The 14,148-nt window shown below is 36.6% G+C and overlaps 5 protein-coding genes and 1 non-coding gene across 8 annotated transcripts; 2 read left to right on the top strand and 4 right to left on the bottom strand.

Moving 5' to 3' along the window:
• Positions 1-2,492: 2,492 nt before the first annotated feature.
• TRNAH-GUG lies at positions 2,493-2,564 on the bottom strand. Its single transcript has one exon. It is a non-coding gene; the product is annotated as a tRNA-His (tRNA).
• A 95-nt stretch (positions 2,565-2,659) lies between these two features.
• Positions 2,660-3,355, top strand: LOC17878001 (egg cell-secreted protein 1.4). The gene has a single exon (XM_006286117.2). The coding sequence runs from the start codon at positions 2,897-2,899 to the stop codon at positions 3,281-3,283; it is 387 nt and encodes a 128-aa protein (XP_006286179.1). The 5' UTR covers positions 2,660-2,896; the 3' UTR covers positions 3,284-3,355.
• Positions 3,356-3,370: 15 nt separating this feature from the next.
• LOC17879974 (probable cinnamyl alcohol dehydrogenase 9) lies at positions 3,371-5,296 on the bottom strand. Its single transcript, XM_006283922.2, has 5 exons — positions 5,137-5,296; positions 4,794-4,907; positions 4,199-4,712; positions 3,935-4,088; positions 3,371-3,847 (listed from the first exon to the last, which is right to left on the bottom strand). Exons 1-5 carry the CDS (start codon positions 5,232-5,234, stop codon positions 3,645-3,647), a joined length of 1,083 nt encoding a protein of 360 aa, XP_006283984.1. The 5' UTR covers positions 5,235-5,296; the 3' UTR covers positions 3,371-3,644.
• A 1,542-nt stretch (positions 5,297-6,838) lies between these two features.
• On the bottom strand, positions 6,839-7,682 carry LOC17879192. Its single transcript, XM_006284550.2, has 2 exons — positions 7,503-7,682; positions 6,839-7,406 (listed from the first exon to the last, which is right to left on the bottom strand). The coding sequence occupies exons 1-2, from the start codon at positions 7,632-7,634 to the stop codon at positions 6,993-6,995; spliced, it is 546 nt and encodes a 181-aa protein (XP_006284612.1). The 5' UTR covers positions 7,635-7,682; the 3' UTR covers positions 6,839-6,992.
• Positions 7,683-8,349: 667 nt separating this feature from the next.
• LOC17878446 lies at positions 8,350-10,018 on the bottom strand. Of its 3 annotated transcripts, XM_023778664.1 has the most exons (4): positions 9,720-9,998; positions 9,469-9,587; positions 8,890-8,951; positions 8,350-8,603 (listed from the first exon to the last, which is right to left on the bottom strand). In XM_023778664.1, the coding sequence occupies exons 1-3, from the start codon at positions 9,869-9,871 to the stop codon at positions 8,932-8,934; spliced, it is 291 nt and encodes a 96-aa protein (XP_023634432.1). In that variant the 5' UTR covers positions 9,872-9,998; the 3' UTR covers positions 8,350-8,603; positions 8,890-8,931. The 3 variants fall into 3 exon arrangements, with proteins under 3 accessions (XP_023634432.1, XP_006286303.1, XP_006286302.1); XM_006286241.2 differs by lacking the exon at positions 8,890-8,951 and having other exon boundaries at positions 9,720-10,018; XM_006286240.2 differs by lacking the exon at positions 8,350-8,603 and having other exon boundaries at positions 8,641-8,951; positions 9,720-9,995.
• Positions 10,019-10,108: 90 nt separating this feature from the next.
• On the top strand, positions 10,109-13,788 carry LOC17878212 (phenylalanine--tRNA ligase alpha subunit, cytoplasmic). Its single transcript, XM_006283570.2, has 18 exons — positions 10,109-10,344; positions 10,653-10,778; positions 10,863-10,952; positions 11,085-11,141; positions 11,233-11,288; positions 11,366-11,458; positions 11,550-11,634; positions 11,790-11,827; positions 11,915-11,953; positions 12,076-12,152; positions 12,274-12,358; positions 12,439-12,535; positions 12,619-12,715; positions 12,828-12,899; positions 12,996-13,062; positions 13,145-13,270; positions 13,344-13,398; positions 13,518-13,788. Exons 1-18 carry the CDS (start codon positions 10,198-10,200, stop codon positions 13,566-13,568), a joined length of 1,458 nt encoding a protein of 485 aa, XP_006283632.1. The 5' UTR covers positions 10,109-10,197; the 3' UTR covers positions 13,569-13,788.
• The last annotated feature ends 360 nt before the right edge of the window (positions 13,789-14,148 follow it).

Raw genomic sequence — 14,148 nt, 5'->3', positions numbered from 1 at the left:
GAAATAAAATTGTTTCTTTCTTTCCTTCTTTGGTGTGAGAAAACAAAAAAGGCATAAACGTTACTTGTATGTTGAATCAGCCGACAAAACAAAATGTGTAACTACACGAGCAGAATGTTCAAACCATCGTGCACACCAAAATGAAATTAGCATGCATATATGCAAATATTTGTACACAAATATAACGTGCTTATATATGGAGAAATTGTAAATCATAACCATTCTGCTTAAACCAACGACATTTGAAAAGGTTTTTACAGTAGATTTTCCCATCTAATTGACTTAGAGCATTTAAATTAACCAGGTCAACTTCGATTAGATTATAAATATGACATGATGATGTTAATAAGTATTACTAGCGAGTATTAAAACTGATTAGAGGATAACTATGTCATCAATACAAATAAAATAAAAAAATGCATGGACTACTATAATATACCGAATGATCGTAAATGGAATTGTTAAAATGTCCATGTCTTTGCAGTATTAGGTATATAATTAAATTCTATTATTTTGATGGCGAAATGACAACCGAATCATAATTTGGATGGTACAAAGTTAGTCTCTCTATCAAATTAATACGTACGATGGCTAAGTTGGCCACAAGTGAACTAGAATATATAATACGTACGCTCATAAATATATATAGAAGTAGCCAAAATTAACCATATTCATCAACCAGCCAACCAAGCAGTTGGGGAAAACAAATAAAGGAAGTGAGTGACCACCCAAAAGAAAAATCAACAAGCCGATTTGTACAAGTACTTGCTAATCCAGGTATAATATAGATGCGTTTAGTTTAACCAGTTGGATAATAATCGCTGTTATATACTTACTACCGTATATATTTTTTCTTTTTTAATAAACATATGTAACATCTTGAGTAGTTGCACCATACTGTATTATAATATACTTGGTTTTATATTTTAGAAACCATGATTAAACTTAACAAATTTGATTCCCGTTTATTCTTTAAGTCTTACTACTGAAAACATCCAATTTGAAAGCCACGTACACACATAAAGAAGTTGTTGTTGTGACCTCTACTCTATAATTAATTGTTGCAAAGCGTATATATTTTATTTAAATCCGGGGGAGTGCAAATATTCGTCGGTCGATATATGGCCAAAAGCAATAGATGGCCTACAAAGGCTCCACCAGATCAGATAATTTATTCAATCCAAAACTAATTATTATGATAATTAATTGAGATATACTATCAGCACCGACGGAAATTACCACTAAAGTGAAGCATGTTTTTTTAATTTTGTTTTCACTGTGTCGCATTATTTTCAAACTGGCGAATAATAGAGATAGGCACCATTGTTTAATCGAATCGAATTATTGTGTTATCCTACAGTTAAAGGTCATTAGTTTTTCTTTCTTTTTTATCACTAAATCGTACTTATTCGCTATTCGAGATTATATTTAAAAATGCCAACTCCTATTATTAGTTAATATAGGTCAATGACTCGTGTCTTTTTCTTGTTTAGAATTAGTTCCACAAAGAAGAGAACTTCTATTTTAACTACTTTTTTCTTTCAATTTTTGTCTACTGTGTTGTTACTCAGAATCTGTCGGTAGCTATTTTTCACATATGAGTTTTTATCACTTTTTTTGGTTTTCATCATCAGATATATTGCTTAGACAACCGTTTAAGATATATGAAATAAAATGGTCAAACCAAACCAAGATTCGAACAATACGGCTAAAGCTGTATGAGAGATCTAGCAACTTCATTGGTATGCAGTATGCACGTGATTTGATACTTCTAGTACTAACTCCGTCTTTACTCTCCTAAACCAATGTACGGTATATTTATTATCCGCTACTTTTCATTATTTGTTAGATTCGTAAATTCGAAAGAAGTACGTTAATATGGTGAACCAAGATAATATACATAACACAATTACGCTTCGCAAATGCCAAAGTAATATTATAAGATTATGTATGTATAGGGTACGGTACACACCATACTAGTACCGAGTACGCGGTCGGCGGGACTGTACAGTTAAGTCGTATGATTAAAAAAGAGCTTTTCTAATTAATTATAATTATATACTACGATTATGGGAGTTCAATAGTTAAGATTAATCACATTAAACCAAAAAAAAAAGAAAAACAAATTAAGATTAAACCATAAAATCCTAATGATTGAGCTCAAAAGGGCAAGTTCCAACTAGCCAGACCCAAACGAGGTTATAGAGTTTTAGTGTATATAGGCCACTCTTTTCATAAGTCTATTTTAGTTCTTGCCACTTTTACGTACTTATATTTTTTATTATTGGCTCTTGTCTTTACATTTCATTAAACTTATTTTTTGTTTGAAGGATATATACTAATATATGTGGGCTGCTTAGGAAATGTATGGTGGGCTTTCAATAAGTATCTGTGGTAAGGAGGTCCATTAAAAACGCTTAAGAAGATTGGAGACCCAGGATGAAAAGGGAAAACAACACGTTTTCGACGGACAAAAGTTTTGTAAAAAACATTGTGGCTGCTGGGATTCGAGCCCAGGTCTCCACGGCCACAACGTGGAATTCTTACCACTAAACTACAGCCACTTTTGTTGTTTTATGTAATCCAATAATATATTTATATCTTAAACTTTTATATTTAAATTCACAACAAAAAAACAAACCTTTCGTATCTCCGTAACTCTTCTTTACAAAAAGCTAAAGACGCTTCACTAATCCTGCTTAATCACATTCTACCACTACATAGTCACCTACGCTCATTACTTCCCCACTAATAAAACCTTTAATTACTCTTTTAATCTCCTCTAACCCAAAATTATATCCTCCCCCAAGCACAGCTGACTATATATGCCAAACGATCACGATTCAATCGAATCACACAAAACCACTAAAGCAAATAAAGCAACACCAAATAGATAATGGCTTCAAACACCACTTTCCTCTTCTCCACCTTTACACTATTCCTCCTCATAAACAACACCACCGTCTCGGGTAGATATCTCCCGGCGGAGTCATCCAACATAGCGGCGAGGCTCCAAAGTGGAGGACTAATGGAATGCTGGAACGCATTATACGAGCTGAAATCGTGCACAAATGAGATCGTTCTCTTCTTTCTCAACGGCGAAACAAAACTCGGTGTTAGTTGTTGTGAAGCCGTCGAAGTCATCACAACTAATTGTTGGCCTGCTATGCTCACTTCTCTCGGATTTACGCCTGAGGAAGCTAATCTCCTCCGTGGCTTTTGCCAGCATCCAAACTCCGGCGACTCTTCCCCGGCTCCTTCTCCCATAATAGCTTCATTGTAATTTCCATATTAATTAAGAAATGTTGATTTTTAAAAATCTCATTATTTAACAAATTTTCATATGGAGCTTCTTTATAACACATTTAGATTTATCAAATCCATCTTTATATTATTGCCATACCGGAGATTGGTAAATTTATCTCGAATCCGAAAAGAGTTTCTATTTCTCAAGAAACAGAACATGAGCATTGAGAAGAAACACAAAGAAAGAAGGTAACTTGTCTGAGAATAAACCGATTCTCAAACTGAAAGCATGAAACGAAGATAACTCAACGCGAGAGACACAAACACAAGCATAACACACAAGATTATGAAATAGATTGTATAGCCTCCTCAACAGAGAATCCTTAGATTCGGCTGAGTCATGGAGGGCTCAAGGAGTTAGCCACGTCGATCACGAACCTGTACTTAACATCAGACTTAGCAAGCCTCTCCATGGCAGTGTTAATCTCATCCATCTTAATCAATTCAATATCAGCCGTAATGTTGTGCTTAGCGCAGAAGTCAAGCATCTCTTGTGTCTCCTTCATCCCTCCGATGTCACTTCCTCCAACCATTTTCCTTCCTGTAAACAAAACAGTAAGTGGAAAGTGGAGTTAACTTGTCATACACGCCAATAAGACCTAGCTGAGAAGTTTTTTAAATGTTTTACCGAGAACGAGAGGGAACATTGGTAGCTCGAGAGGCTTTGCAGGTAGGCCTAAAGCGATGAGCTTTCCGTTGACTTTGAGTAAACCGAGCAACGGATACAGAGCATGTACTGCTGATATCGTGTCGATTATGTAATCCATAGTTCCAATTGCAGCCTAAAGTTTTCCAAACCAAACAAATCCAATATAATTGTCACTCTTTTTACCTTCTGAAACTGAACCGATAAAAAAAAACCGGATTTAACCAACAAAGTTACTCTCTTTACCTTCATTTTCTGAGGATCGGTGGTGACAAGAAACGAATCAGCACCAAGCTGACTGATGGCTTCCTCTTCTTTCGCCGGAGACGAACTAATCACAGTAACTTTCAAACCAAAAGCTTTACCAATCTTAACAGCAACATGACCAAGTCCACCAAGTCCAGCTACACCCAAATGCTTCCCTGCCTCAGTCATTCCATAATACTTCATTGGACTATACACAGTGATTCCAGCACACAGCAATGGCGCACCCGAATCGCTTGGTAAGCTCTCGGGAAACCGCAAAACAAACCGCTGATCGACCACAATGTTCTCTGAATAGCCACCGTAGTTCTTGGTTCCATCGGATGCAATCGCATTGTAAGTGAAAGACATCTGAGGACAGTAGTTTTCAAGATCTTGGTCACACGATTCGCAAGATTGGCATGAGCCAGTGATCACTCCTACTCCTACACGATCTCCTTCTTTGAATTTGGTAACGTTTTTTCCAACTTTTGTAGCGATCCCAACGATTTCATGCCTGGATTATATAATCAAGTTTTATATATATAACCGACGAAATGTTAATGAATATATTTATTTGAACTTTATTTTAGATTACCCGGGAACTACAGGGTAATAGGAGTATCCCCAGTCGTTCTTGATGGTGTGTAAATCAGTATGGCAAACTCCACAAAACAAGATCTTCACTGTCACATCATTTTCACCATTGTCTCTGCAGAGTAGAAATCACACCAATCTATATATTACATACAGAAACAAGACAACAGAGAACAACAAAACTTTGTAATAGATCTAGGATTAAATGTAGATTCTGTTAAACATAGATGGAAAATAAGATGCAAGACACCAGATGATAAACACAGAGAAACAGAGTACGAGGAGGATCTTGCATTTTGGATTTTGGTATAAGAAGATATAGCGAAAAGGATAAGTAGGAAAACCTTCTAGAGAAGTTGAAAGGAGAGAGAAGGCCGGATTTGTCTCTAGCAGCCCAGCCAAAGACTTTGTTGGGATGCTCTGTTTCTGGAGATTTGGCCATTGCTTTAGTCTGTGTCTTTGACTGAGGAGTGAGGGTTTGAGGTTATGTTTCTGTGACTATCTCAAAGGCATATATGGGCGTTTACAGATGAGAGGAGTAGCTAGAGATATTAATAACCCTTTTATTGCTTTCACCAGTCAATTAAGACACTATATATATCTATCTATTTCTTTCTACACTTATTTTTACCATAGGATGAAATCAAGGAAGTTAATTTAATTTCTTTGTATATTGTACTATATATAAAATTTTGACTTTCTAACTGATGGTGCCACCTTAGGAAAATATCTGAAAAATAAAATTACATGATCACTATAATTATGGTTGATTATCATTTATCATAAGTAACTGGATCATATAAATCGCCTCAACTTGTTTTTGTATGGGTTTAAATCCATTTGTGTTTTTTACTTTTTATTAAACTTAAAAGAAAAGATGAAAGAAAAAGAAAAAAAAAAATAGTATACACGTGACTTAATTCATGTCCTATATACTATATTCCTTTACCAGTTAAAAGCGTCCTGCGAATTTTCTTGCATGGCCGATTAATTTCTTAAGATTAAATGACTCGTAAGTACTAATATAACACTCTCACCGTCTCACGGGTTATAGAGTACTAGCTGATTATGTAAAATGAAAACATGGATAAAAAATATGTAAGATGTATAATCAAGATGTCGTTTTCACTTTCTCTAAATTTGGAATACATGGTCACTATATATTTGCAACGTTGTGGAACTCGATCCTTCACCTCAGTCCTCACTCACATCATCACATGGTTTTGGACCGCTCAAAGTTCAATCCATTATGGAACCAATTATCCAGTTGGATGTTGTAGAAAAGAAATGTCGAATTATTTATTAAAACATGGAAGTAGCTAGCCAGCGATCTCGCCATATACCAACAATTAATGCGTGCCTTGATCCTCGTTTCACATCAGCTTTATGATTAAATCAATCATACGAGAAAACAGTTTTGATCGACTGTAAAGCACGATAGCTTTTATCAATCGATATGTTCACTCTGAAAATTACTCCCAACATTTAATTTTAAAACACATTCGATGCGAAACGTTTGGTGGGTCGTCCATGAACCGGTGGTGGTTAGTAGTAGTGTGGCTGTGTTTATTATACTAACTTACAACAAATTATGAACACGTGTCTAGATTTAACTGGCTCGAGAGTTTGGTGGCCTCTTTAAATTTGCTGCAATTAAAAGGTATGCAGCAGAGGTAGTTGTTTCATTTAATGCTCAGAATCCGGATCCGTATTCCCGATCTGGGTTTTACCCGCCCGTTTAATATTTTTTTCTCCCGGTCCACTAAAGTCTTTGCATAATCTTACAAGTTTAAATTACTACGGGCCTGTCTCGGCCCGTGTGAATCCAAGCCAAAATTTTAGAAGGTGTGTGTTGATAATAAACGGCCCCATTAATAACACGTATTCTTTTCTAAACGCAATCGCAGAAAACGGACGTTTCAAATCGTTGTAGACATCTGATGTTCCCATTAATCTTTGCGTTTTAGTATAGAGAACAAATGATTTGCTATAAAAAAAAAAACGGAACACGTAGAAACACATTCTTTTTGGTTGACGGATCGGTTTATCCTTTATAGGAGGAAATCTGAAGTTTTCAATTCATATAATAAATCCAGCGTTTACGCTTTTTTCTCGAGGAAACATAATCATCTAAACAAAAATTCCGAAACAAAACATTTTGCTATAAAAAAACGAAGAAACAAGCGTTTCAAAGGCTGTTTCACTGTGCTGCTGCTTCTCTTCCTTCCTCCTCTGCTTTCGCTTCTGTTTCTGTTTCTTTCACATTCACAACGTCAATAGCTTTCTCTTCACGAGCGGCCTCTGCGTTCTTCGCCTTCTCATCATCAACCGAAGCTTTAGTCTCAGTTGTTGTAGACTTTGTCTCTGTTTCCGGAGGGTTTGCCTCCTCCAAAACTGTTTTCAGATCTTCAGTCACCGGTATTGATTCAGGTGTAGTCTTCTCGTCAGCGGGAGCTTTGTCCTCCATCACCGGGTATTTTGACTCTGTTACCGGAGAAGTTGTCTCTGTTGCCGGAGATTTTTCCTCGGCCAAAGCTGTTTTCAGATCTTCAGCTAGCGGTACAGTTTCCGGTGTTACCTTCTCATCATCTTTTGTCTTCTTCTCTGCCTTATCCTATCAACCAAAAACCACAAACGAGCCCATAAGAATATAATAACGTCCTAAAAGTTATTACATTATTATGTTTGTGCTTAATTTGTAGCGACTTACTTGAATGAACAAGTTGCTAAGAGATTTTGCAGCGTCGATCTTATGGTATTCAAGAAGTGAATCCTTCAGCTCCTCCGGCGCCGGAGCTCCGGTTTCAGACAAAACTTTGGGTTTTAGTGCACAATTCCCCATATAGACTTTTTCTATCTATAAGTTCTCTTATTATTGTTTCTTGTTCGAGTTATCTATTGTAAGAACATGGGCTATTATATAGGCATGCACACACACAAACACATATATATATCTTGTATATAGTTGTTCCCGTCCATCTCGTTACGCGGTTAACTAGATAAGGAGGTGGGGATACAATGAGACCCTATAAGAAAAGAGTGAATCCATTTTTGTATTAGACTTTTTACTATTCACTTAACGGAAATGACGTTTATTGGACTAATTATGGCTGAAGGTTGATTATGGGGCTAGTTAATCTTTGATTCAGACTATTAGTACGGAAGGCTGAATAATATATATTTGTATAAGAAATCCCACTTATATTTCTGCTAAGTTACTCATAAGTAGGTAAATTTTACTAGTCATTTTATGTTTATAAATATAACTAGCGGAACTCGATAAATTTGTTCTCCATTTTTAACTTTATTTTGTTCCCTTTGGTAATTTAAACGGAAAGCTGGCGAGATTGGCGTTGGACGATGATTTGTCTGGTGAAGGTGGGGTTCTCTAATATTTTTGGTGTATTGTTTCAAAATCAAAATATTATACAGTTAGTTACATGTACATAGTTTGGTGACCAGAAAAAGTTTAATAAGAGTAGACTGCAAGAAAGTTTGGATTTACATTTATTAGTTCGTAGGGTTTTAAATTTGATTATGTTAGTTAGAATGCCATGTACAAATTATTTTCTGTTCGTTAGGTCGCTTAAAATATGATGATTAACATTTTGAGATGTGTAATGTGTAATATCCTTCAATGCTCAAAAGAAAAAAAAATCTAAACCAAGATATCATGAACCAAGTTGGGTAACAACCTGGTCCTAAACCCGTCCAAAACAGTACAATAGCAGCCACATTGCGTCCCTAGGACTCGAATCTCCCAATCCCATGGACCAATGCTAATGATGGTGTCACCGAGGAACTCCCAGTTCTAAGAGACGAGATAAATGGCAAGAGCATCAGCAAACTAGTACAAGAAATTGAAAAATGCAGAGATTCCTCATTGTAATTTGCATGAACACAGAAGAACTTGATATCATGAACAAAAGAAAGGAAATGCCGAGTTTGCAGAAAAGAGGCCCCAGAATGTGTGGATCCAAATAGCGTTAGATAGATTGCAAGAACTCCTTGTGAATCACAAGGATACATCAACAAAAGTGATGGAACTAGAAAAAGCACTGTTCTTGTTCATTCATTTTGTGAAAGCAAGTCCTAACATTTTGATTATTTCCGCCTTATATAGATCCAGCAGACCGGGGTCACAAAGGCGTGGCAAGTCCTATTGCATTAAGTAGAAGAACACAAGTCAGAGAAGCAAGGCTTTAGGACAATCAAAAGAAGCAACTAAATAATCTAAGACCAACTAGAAATCTCAACAAGACATGATCTGTCAAAGTTTTGTTATAGCTTTGTTCACTTGGAAAGAAGATATCTTTCACAATCATCATCCAGTTTCATATCTAAACAGTTTTGTTTGTGCAAAAAAAAAAACAGACTTTGAATCCAAAGAGTATAGACTAATGAAAACACTCTTGCCATAATTATGCTACAATACAATAAGACAATCTAAATCTTGCAACTTTCAAAGAGTTTTAGATCCAATTCATACGAGAGTTTCTACTATCTAGCTTACTAAAACAATAAATCTGGAGGTTCAATCTTCAGTCGCAAAACTTTTCAAATGCAGAGCAGATAAAGCAGAAAACAGAATCAACCCACTTAACAAGACGCATAAAGACAGAAAATTTGAAGGATAATAAACAAAGAAACGAGGAAAAAAGAGAGAAAATAATTACCCTGGGAAAGCAAGCTCCAGCAAGAGGAATCAGCAGCGATGCTTGACCTGAGCCGAGCTGAAGCAACAGCACTGTGAAGCGGCATCATCGTTTCAACACTTCCCAAAGCCGAGAGAACCCTTGGAATTGTATGGAAAAAGGTTTCTGATTAAAACACTAGGCATACTCGAACAGTTCACAAACATGTACAAATTAAAGACAAGGAAAATGAGTGAAATTTCTTTGAAAAAGGTAAAAAAAAGAGTGCGAACCTTGAAGCGCGAGGGATGGACTGAGACATTGAAGCGAAAGGAGCTGAAGTCGCTGTGGGTTTAAGGTTAAGGGACTTTTGAGTTACGGTTTTGGATCTTGATGCTAAGTTTCTGGAACCTGCCATTAACGCTGATCTGCAAAACGATGCCATCTCTTGCTTGTAGGATTCGCAGAGCACAAATTTTCTTGAATTGGAAATTTGGAATCTCAAGGAAAAGGAGGAGGAAGAAACACACAAGTGAGATGGAACGACAACAGCACTAAACCCTACAACCGAAACGGCGTCGTTTCCTTATTTCCACGAAGAATAGCATAAATTTACCCTCGTAAAGTAAAAAGCTCATTAGTAAAAAAGGAAAGAAGATTAGGGTGTGAGGGGTAAAATCCAAAATGGGATTAAGCGGCGTTTACTCTGATTGACCGGAAGAGATAGAAAGAAGAGAGAGCAGGGGGCAAAGCTCTTTCGATAAAACCTAAATGGCGGAAGAGGCGATACTCCGGTTCCTGCAGAACAATGAACAGATCACGGATTCGGGTCACTTCGCTGCCGAATTCAACCTCGACCACAACGAAGTCGTCAATGTCATCAAAAGTCTCCATGGTTTTCGTTACATTGATGTTCAGGTACTCCTGCTTACCCGTTTAGCTGGCGTATTTGTAGTCTTAAATCTTGTATCCGACCCCATGATTGTGAGTTCTTTGACTGAATTTGGTCAGCGGAGAATGACAAATTCGATAGGGTTTGGATTATGGATCTATTGTGTTAGATTAAGGCGTTTTAATATCTTGTTGAAATTTTAACGTTTTTCCATGAATGCCACTGAAGAATATCAAATTGTGCCATAAGTTTCTATCATTAACAAGGTTTATTGAACTAGTTTTGCATTGCAATATGATGCGCCGTTGAAACATGGGTTGATTATTCTCTGCAGGACTTAAAAAAAGAGACTTGGGTTCTGACTGATGAAGGGAAGAAATATGCAGCAGAAGGCTCACCAGAAGTACAACTTTTCCTAGCTGTGCCAGAAGAAGGTAGCATATCAAAAGATGAGCTCCAGGTGATTGTTATGGATTTGTACATGTATATATGGTGGGTTTTGTTAGTCATACTTTAACTGTCATAAATTTCTTCTACTATTCAGAAAAAGCTAGCTCCTTCTGTTTTCAAGATCGGCTGTTCACAAGCTGGAAAAAACAAGTGGGTGGAAATGGGGAAGCAAGTCTCGAGGAAGGTAATGGTTTATTTTCTGTTTGCTACCTCCTTTTTTGGATGTTTGGTAGTCAATAAATCAGTTCAACATATGGTACACAAACTCACGTTTTTGTTTGTTTAGTCTGCACCAATCTGAACCATTTTATTGTAGATTCAACATGTAGAAGATAAAGTGAAAGGCCAGCTTTTACAAATACAAGAAGGAAAGGTTTGTGCTATGTTATTTCAGTAGAGAGTTCGTCTCTTGTATTTACCTTAGTGATTTAAATTAATCTGAAGCATCCCTTGTTCCCCTTCAGGACTTTGATAGAGACAGTATCAGTTCTCTTAAAGCCAGAAAACTCATAGTACCACAGTAATTGTTTCCACTTTTCTTTCATGTTTTGTTCCTTTTGAAATCATTCAATAGCTGATATCCTTTCTACTTCACAGGATATGGAAGGGGTATTCCATAACAAAAGGTCCTAATTATGCTCCCGAGAGAAAGAAAGTGGCCACTGATTTGACTCGAGAAAATCTTCAAAAGTTCGTCCTAAAACTTGCATTTTCTTTTTAACTTCCTAATACTATTGTAGGTTGAATATGCAATTAAGATAGGAAATTGGTGTATTTGCAGCTGGAAAGAGTTAGAGTTTAAGGAGTATAATTTCAATGCTAAAGGAGCGCCTCTTGAAGCGGGGCATCTTCACGCCCTTCTCAAGGTAAGCTGACAAAAAAAAAACTGGTTGTATCCCTTGGTATAGCTAAGTATATATATTGTATATAAGTGGTTATCTTCTCTATTATTGTGCTTGGGTAGCCGTTTTTTTTTAACAAGCCTCATAAAAAATTTTATTATACTTTTCTTGTCCCTTAGGTGCGGAAGCAGTTTAAAGACATATTTGTTCAGATGGGGTGAGAGAAACTCTTGTCATATATCGTTATCTCTCTCTATTTTTCTGTTGATGGCTAAAATTAATGGAGAGCCTTATGTGGTCACAGGTTTGAGGAGATGCCAACAAACAACTTTGTGGAGAGCAGGTATCATCGAATTATTACAGAATTTTGGTCTTCAGCTTTTCATGGAGGCTTGACGAGATCTTATTAGACATTAGTTTTTGCTATTTGTTAGCTTATCTTATCCTGTTTCCCATACTCTATAGCTTCTGGAATTTTGATGCATTGTTCCAGCCTCAGCAGCACCCTGCTCGTGATTCTCATGACACCTTCTTTCTAAAAGGTTCAACTTTTAAATGTTCAGTCACAAAATTTGTTGTTTGGGACAACTTTTTCTTGGTTGCTTGTTGACATCTCAAAGAATATCTACCTCTTAATTTAAAGGCGTAAATCTTTGAATGCAGCACCTTCTACTACAAGGACTCTGCCGGAAGATTATGTTGACAGGGTAAAATGTGTTCATGAGTCTGGTGGTTATGGATCAAGAGGGTAAATGACTTGTATCTGCGTACTACCTTGTATTAGTAATAATAATTTGCAATCACTCTGACATGGCCTTTGCATTAAAGGTATAATTATGATTGGAAAAGAGAAGAAGCTAACAAGAATCTTCTCCGTACTCACACAACGGCTGTCTCATCTCGGATGCTTTATGCACTAGCACAGGTCCAACTGAACTTTAGCTTACAGATTGTGAGACGTTGGTTTCCAGTATTCAGTAGTATAATTAGATTTCTATCTTACTGTAGAAACCTTTTGTGCCCAAGAAGTACTTTTCCATTGACCGTGTCTTCAGAAATGAGGCTGTTGATCGGACCCACCTTGCAGAGTTTCATCAAATTGAAGGTATAGTTCTAATGGTCAGAGTTGTCACAGTTGGGGATGTAAATCAAAGTTAGCATCATCTTCTGTCAAAAATTTATTGTCAGTAAGTTAAATGATCTCATGTATGGATTAGGTTTGATATGTGATCGGGGCCTTACACTGGGAGACCTGATTGGTGTATTAAAAGACTTCTTCTCACGCTTAGGTAAACTCTTTCTTTAGGTTGCTACTTAATCTGAAATTTGGTTTGCCTTAGGCTCGAGAGAGAAAGAAAACCTCTTTATGCGATCATGCTTTTCAGGGATGTCGAAACTGCGGTTCAAGCCAGCTTACAACCCTTACACAGAGCCAAGCATGGAAATTTTCAGGTAACTGGTCAAATATATTATCTTCTAAAATGCGTAAAACATAGACATAAAAAGTAAAACATTGCATTTTCCTGGATTTCAGTTACCATGAAGGTTTAGGGAAGTGGGTGGAGATAGGGAACTCGGGTATGTTCAGACCCGAAATGCTTCTACCAATGGGTCTCCCCGAAGATGTTCGGGTCATTGCTTGGGGTCTTTCTCTTGAAAGGTAAGAAATTTGAATTTTCCTCAACATTTCATGGTCGTTGCTGATTCTTTCTTGGTTTTTGTTCATAAACCAGACCGACGATGATATTATATGGCATAGACAACATTCGGGATTTGTTTGGACACAAGGTAACCACAAGATCTTTACTTCTTCTGACGTCTTTGTATAAACATTCCCTTGTTCGATTGCAATGTACACTTAATATGTGTTTCATTAAACTCGAACCGTGTATCATTCTTCCTTGCAGGTGGATCTAGATCTCATTAAAAGGAATCCAATCTGCCGAATTGGAATCTGAGTGGTATTCTTATTGGTTCTTTTACTATTGTTCAAGATGATGCTACTTTATATGTTAGCCTTTTTGATGATCCCTTGGTATTTTCAGTTCTAACTCTCCGGTTATTGGACTTGCATCCATATTAATGCTTGTGTGTGCTCAACTCAGTTACGTTACTGCTTGTCGAGATTTTGTTCTTTTTGGTTATGTTCGTTACTTGTAATATCATCTTTGCTCACTACTAACATCTATTTCCGACGAGAAGAAAACGATATATTGTAAGGAAACAAAATATAGCCCTAGAGCAAAAAAAAACAAAACGAGGATAAAATAAAACAAATTAATACAAGAGTAATTTGGCGAAGAGGCCCAGCCCAGTAAGTACAAATCCATCGGGTAAGGAAAGGCAGATCAACCCAGTTAGTTCTAACATTAAACACGTTTCACCAAAATAATAATACGTGACAAAATTATAATTGACAAGATTATGGCCATGAATGTTTCTAAGATTTTAAGTGGGTTTTAAAAAATTTTGGTTTATGATTTATAGATTTTGTAATAAATGAAAAGAAATGAAAATGGCAGAAAAATGTCAACTCAA

The sequence above is a fragment of the Capsella rubella genome, unplaced genomic scaffold (assembly GCF_000375325.1).
Source record: "Capsella rubella cultivar Monte Gargano unplaced genomic scaffold, Caprub1_0 scaffold_7, whole genome shotgun sequence".
Classification (NCBI taxonomy): Eukaryota; Viridiplantae; Streptophyta; class Magnoliopsida; order Brassicales; family Brassicaceae; genus Capsella; species Capsella rubella.
The sequence above is the reverse complement of the archived record's forward strand: the minus strand, read 5'-3'. Positions and strand labels throughout refer to the sequence as shown.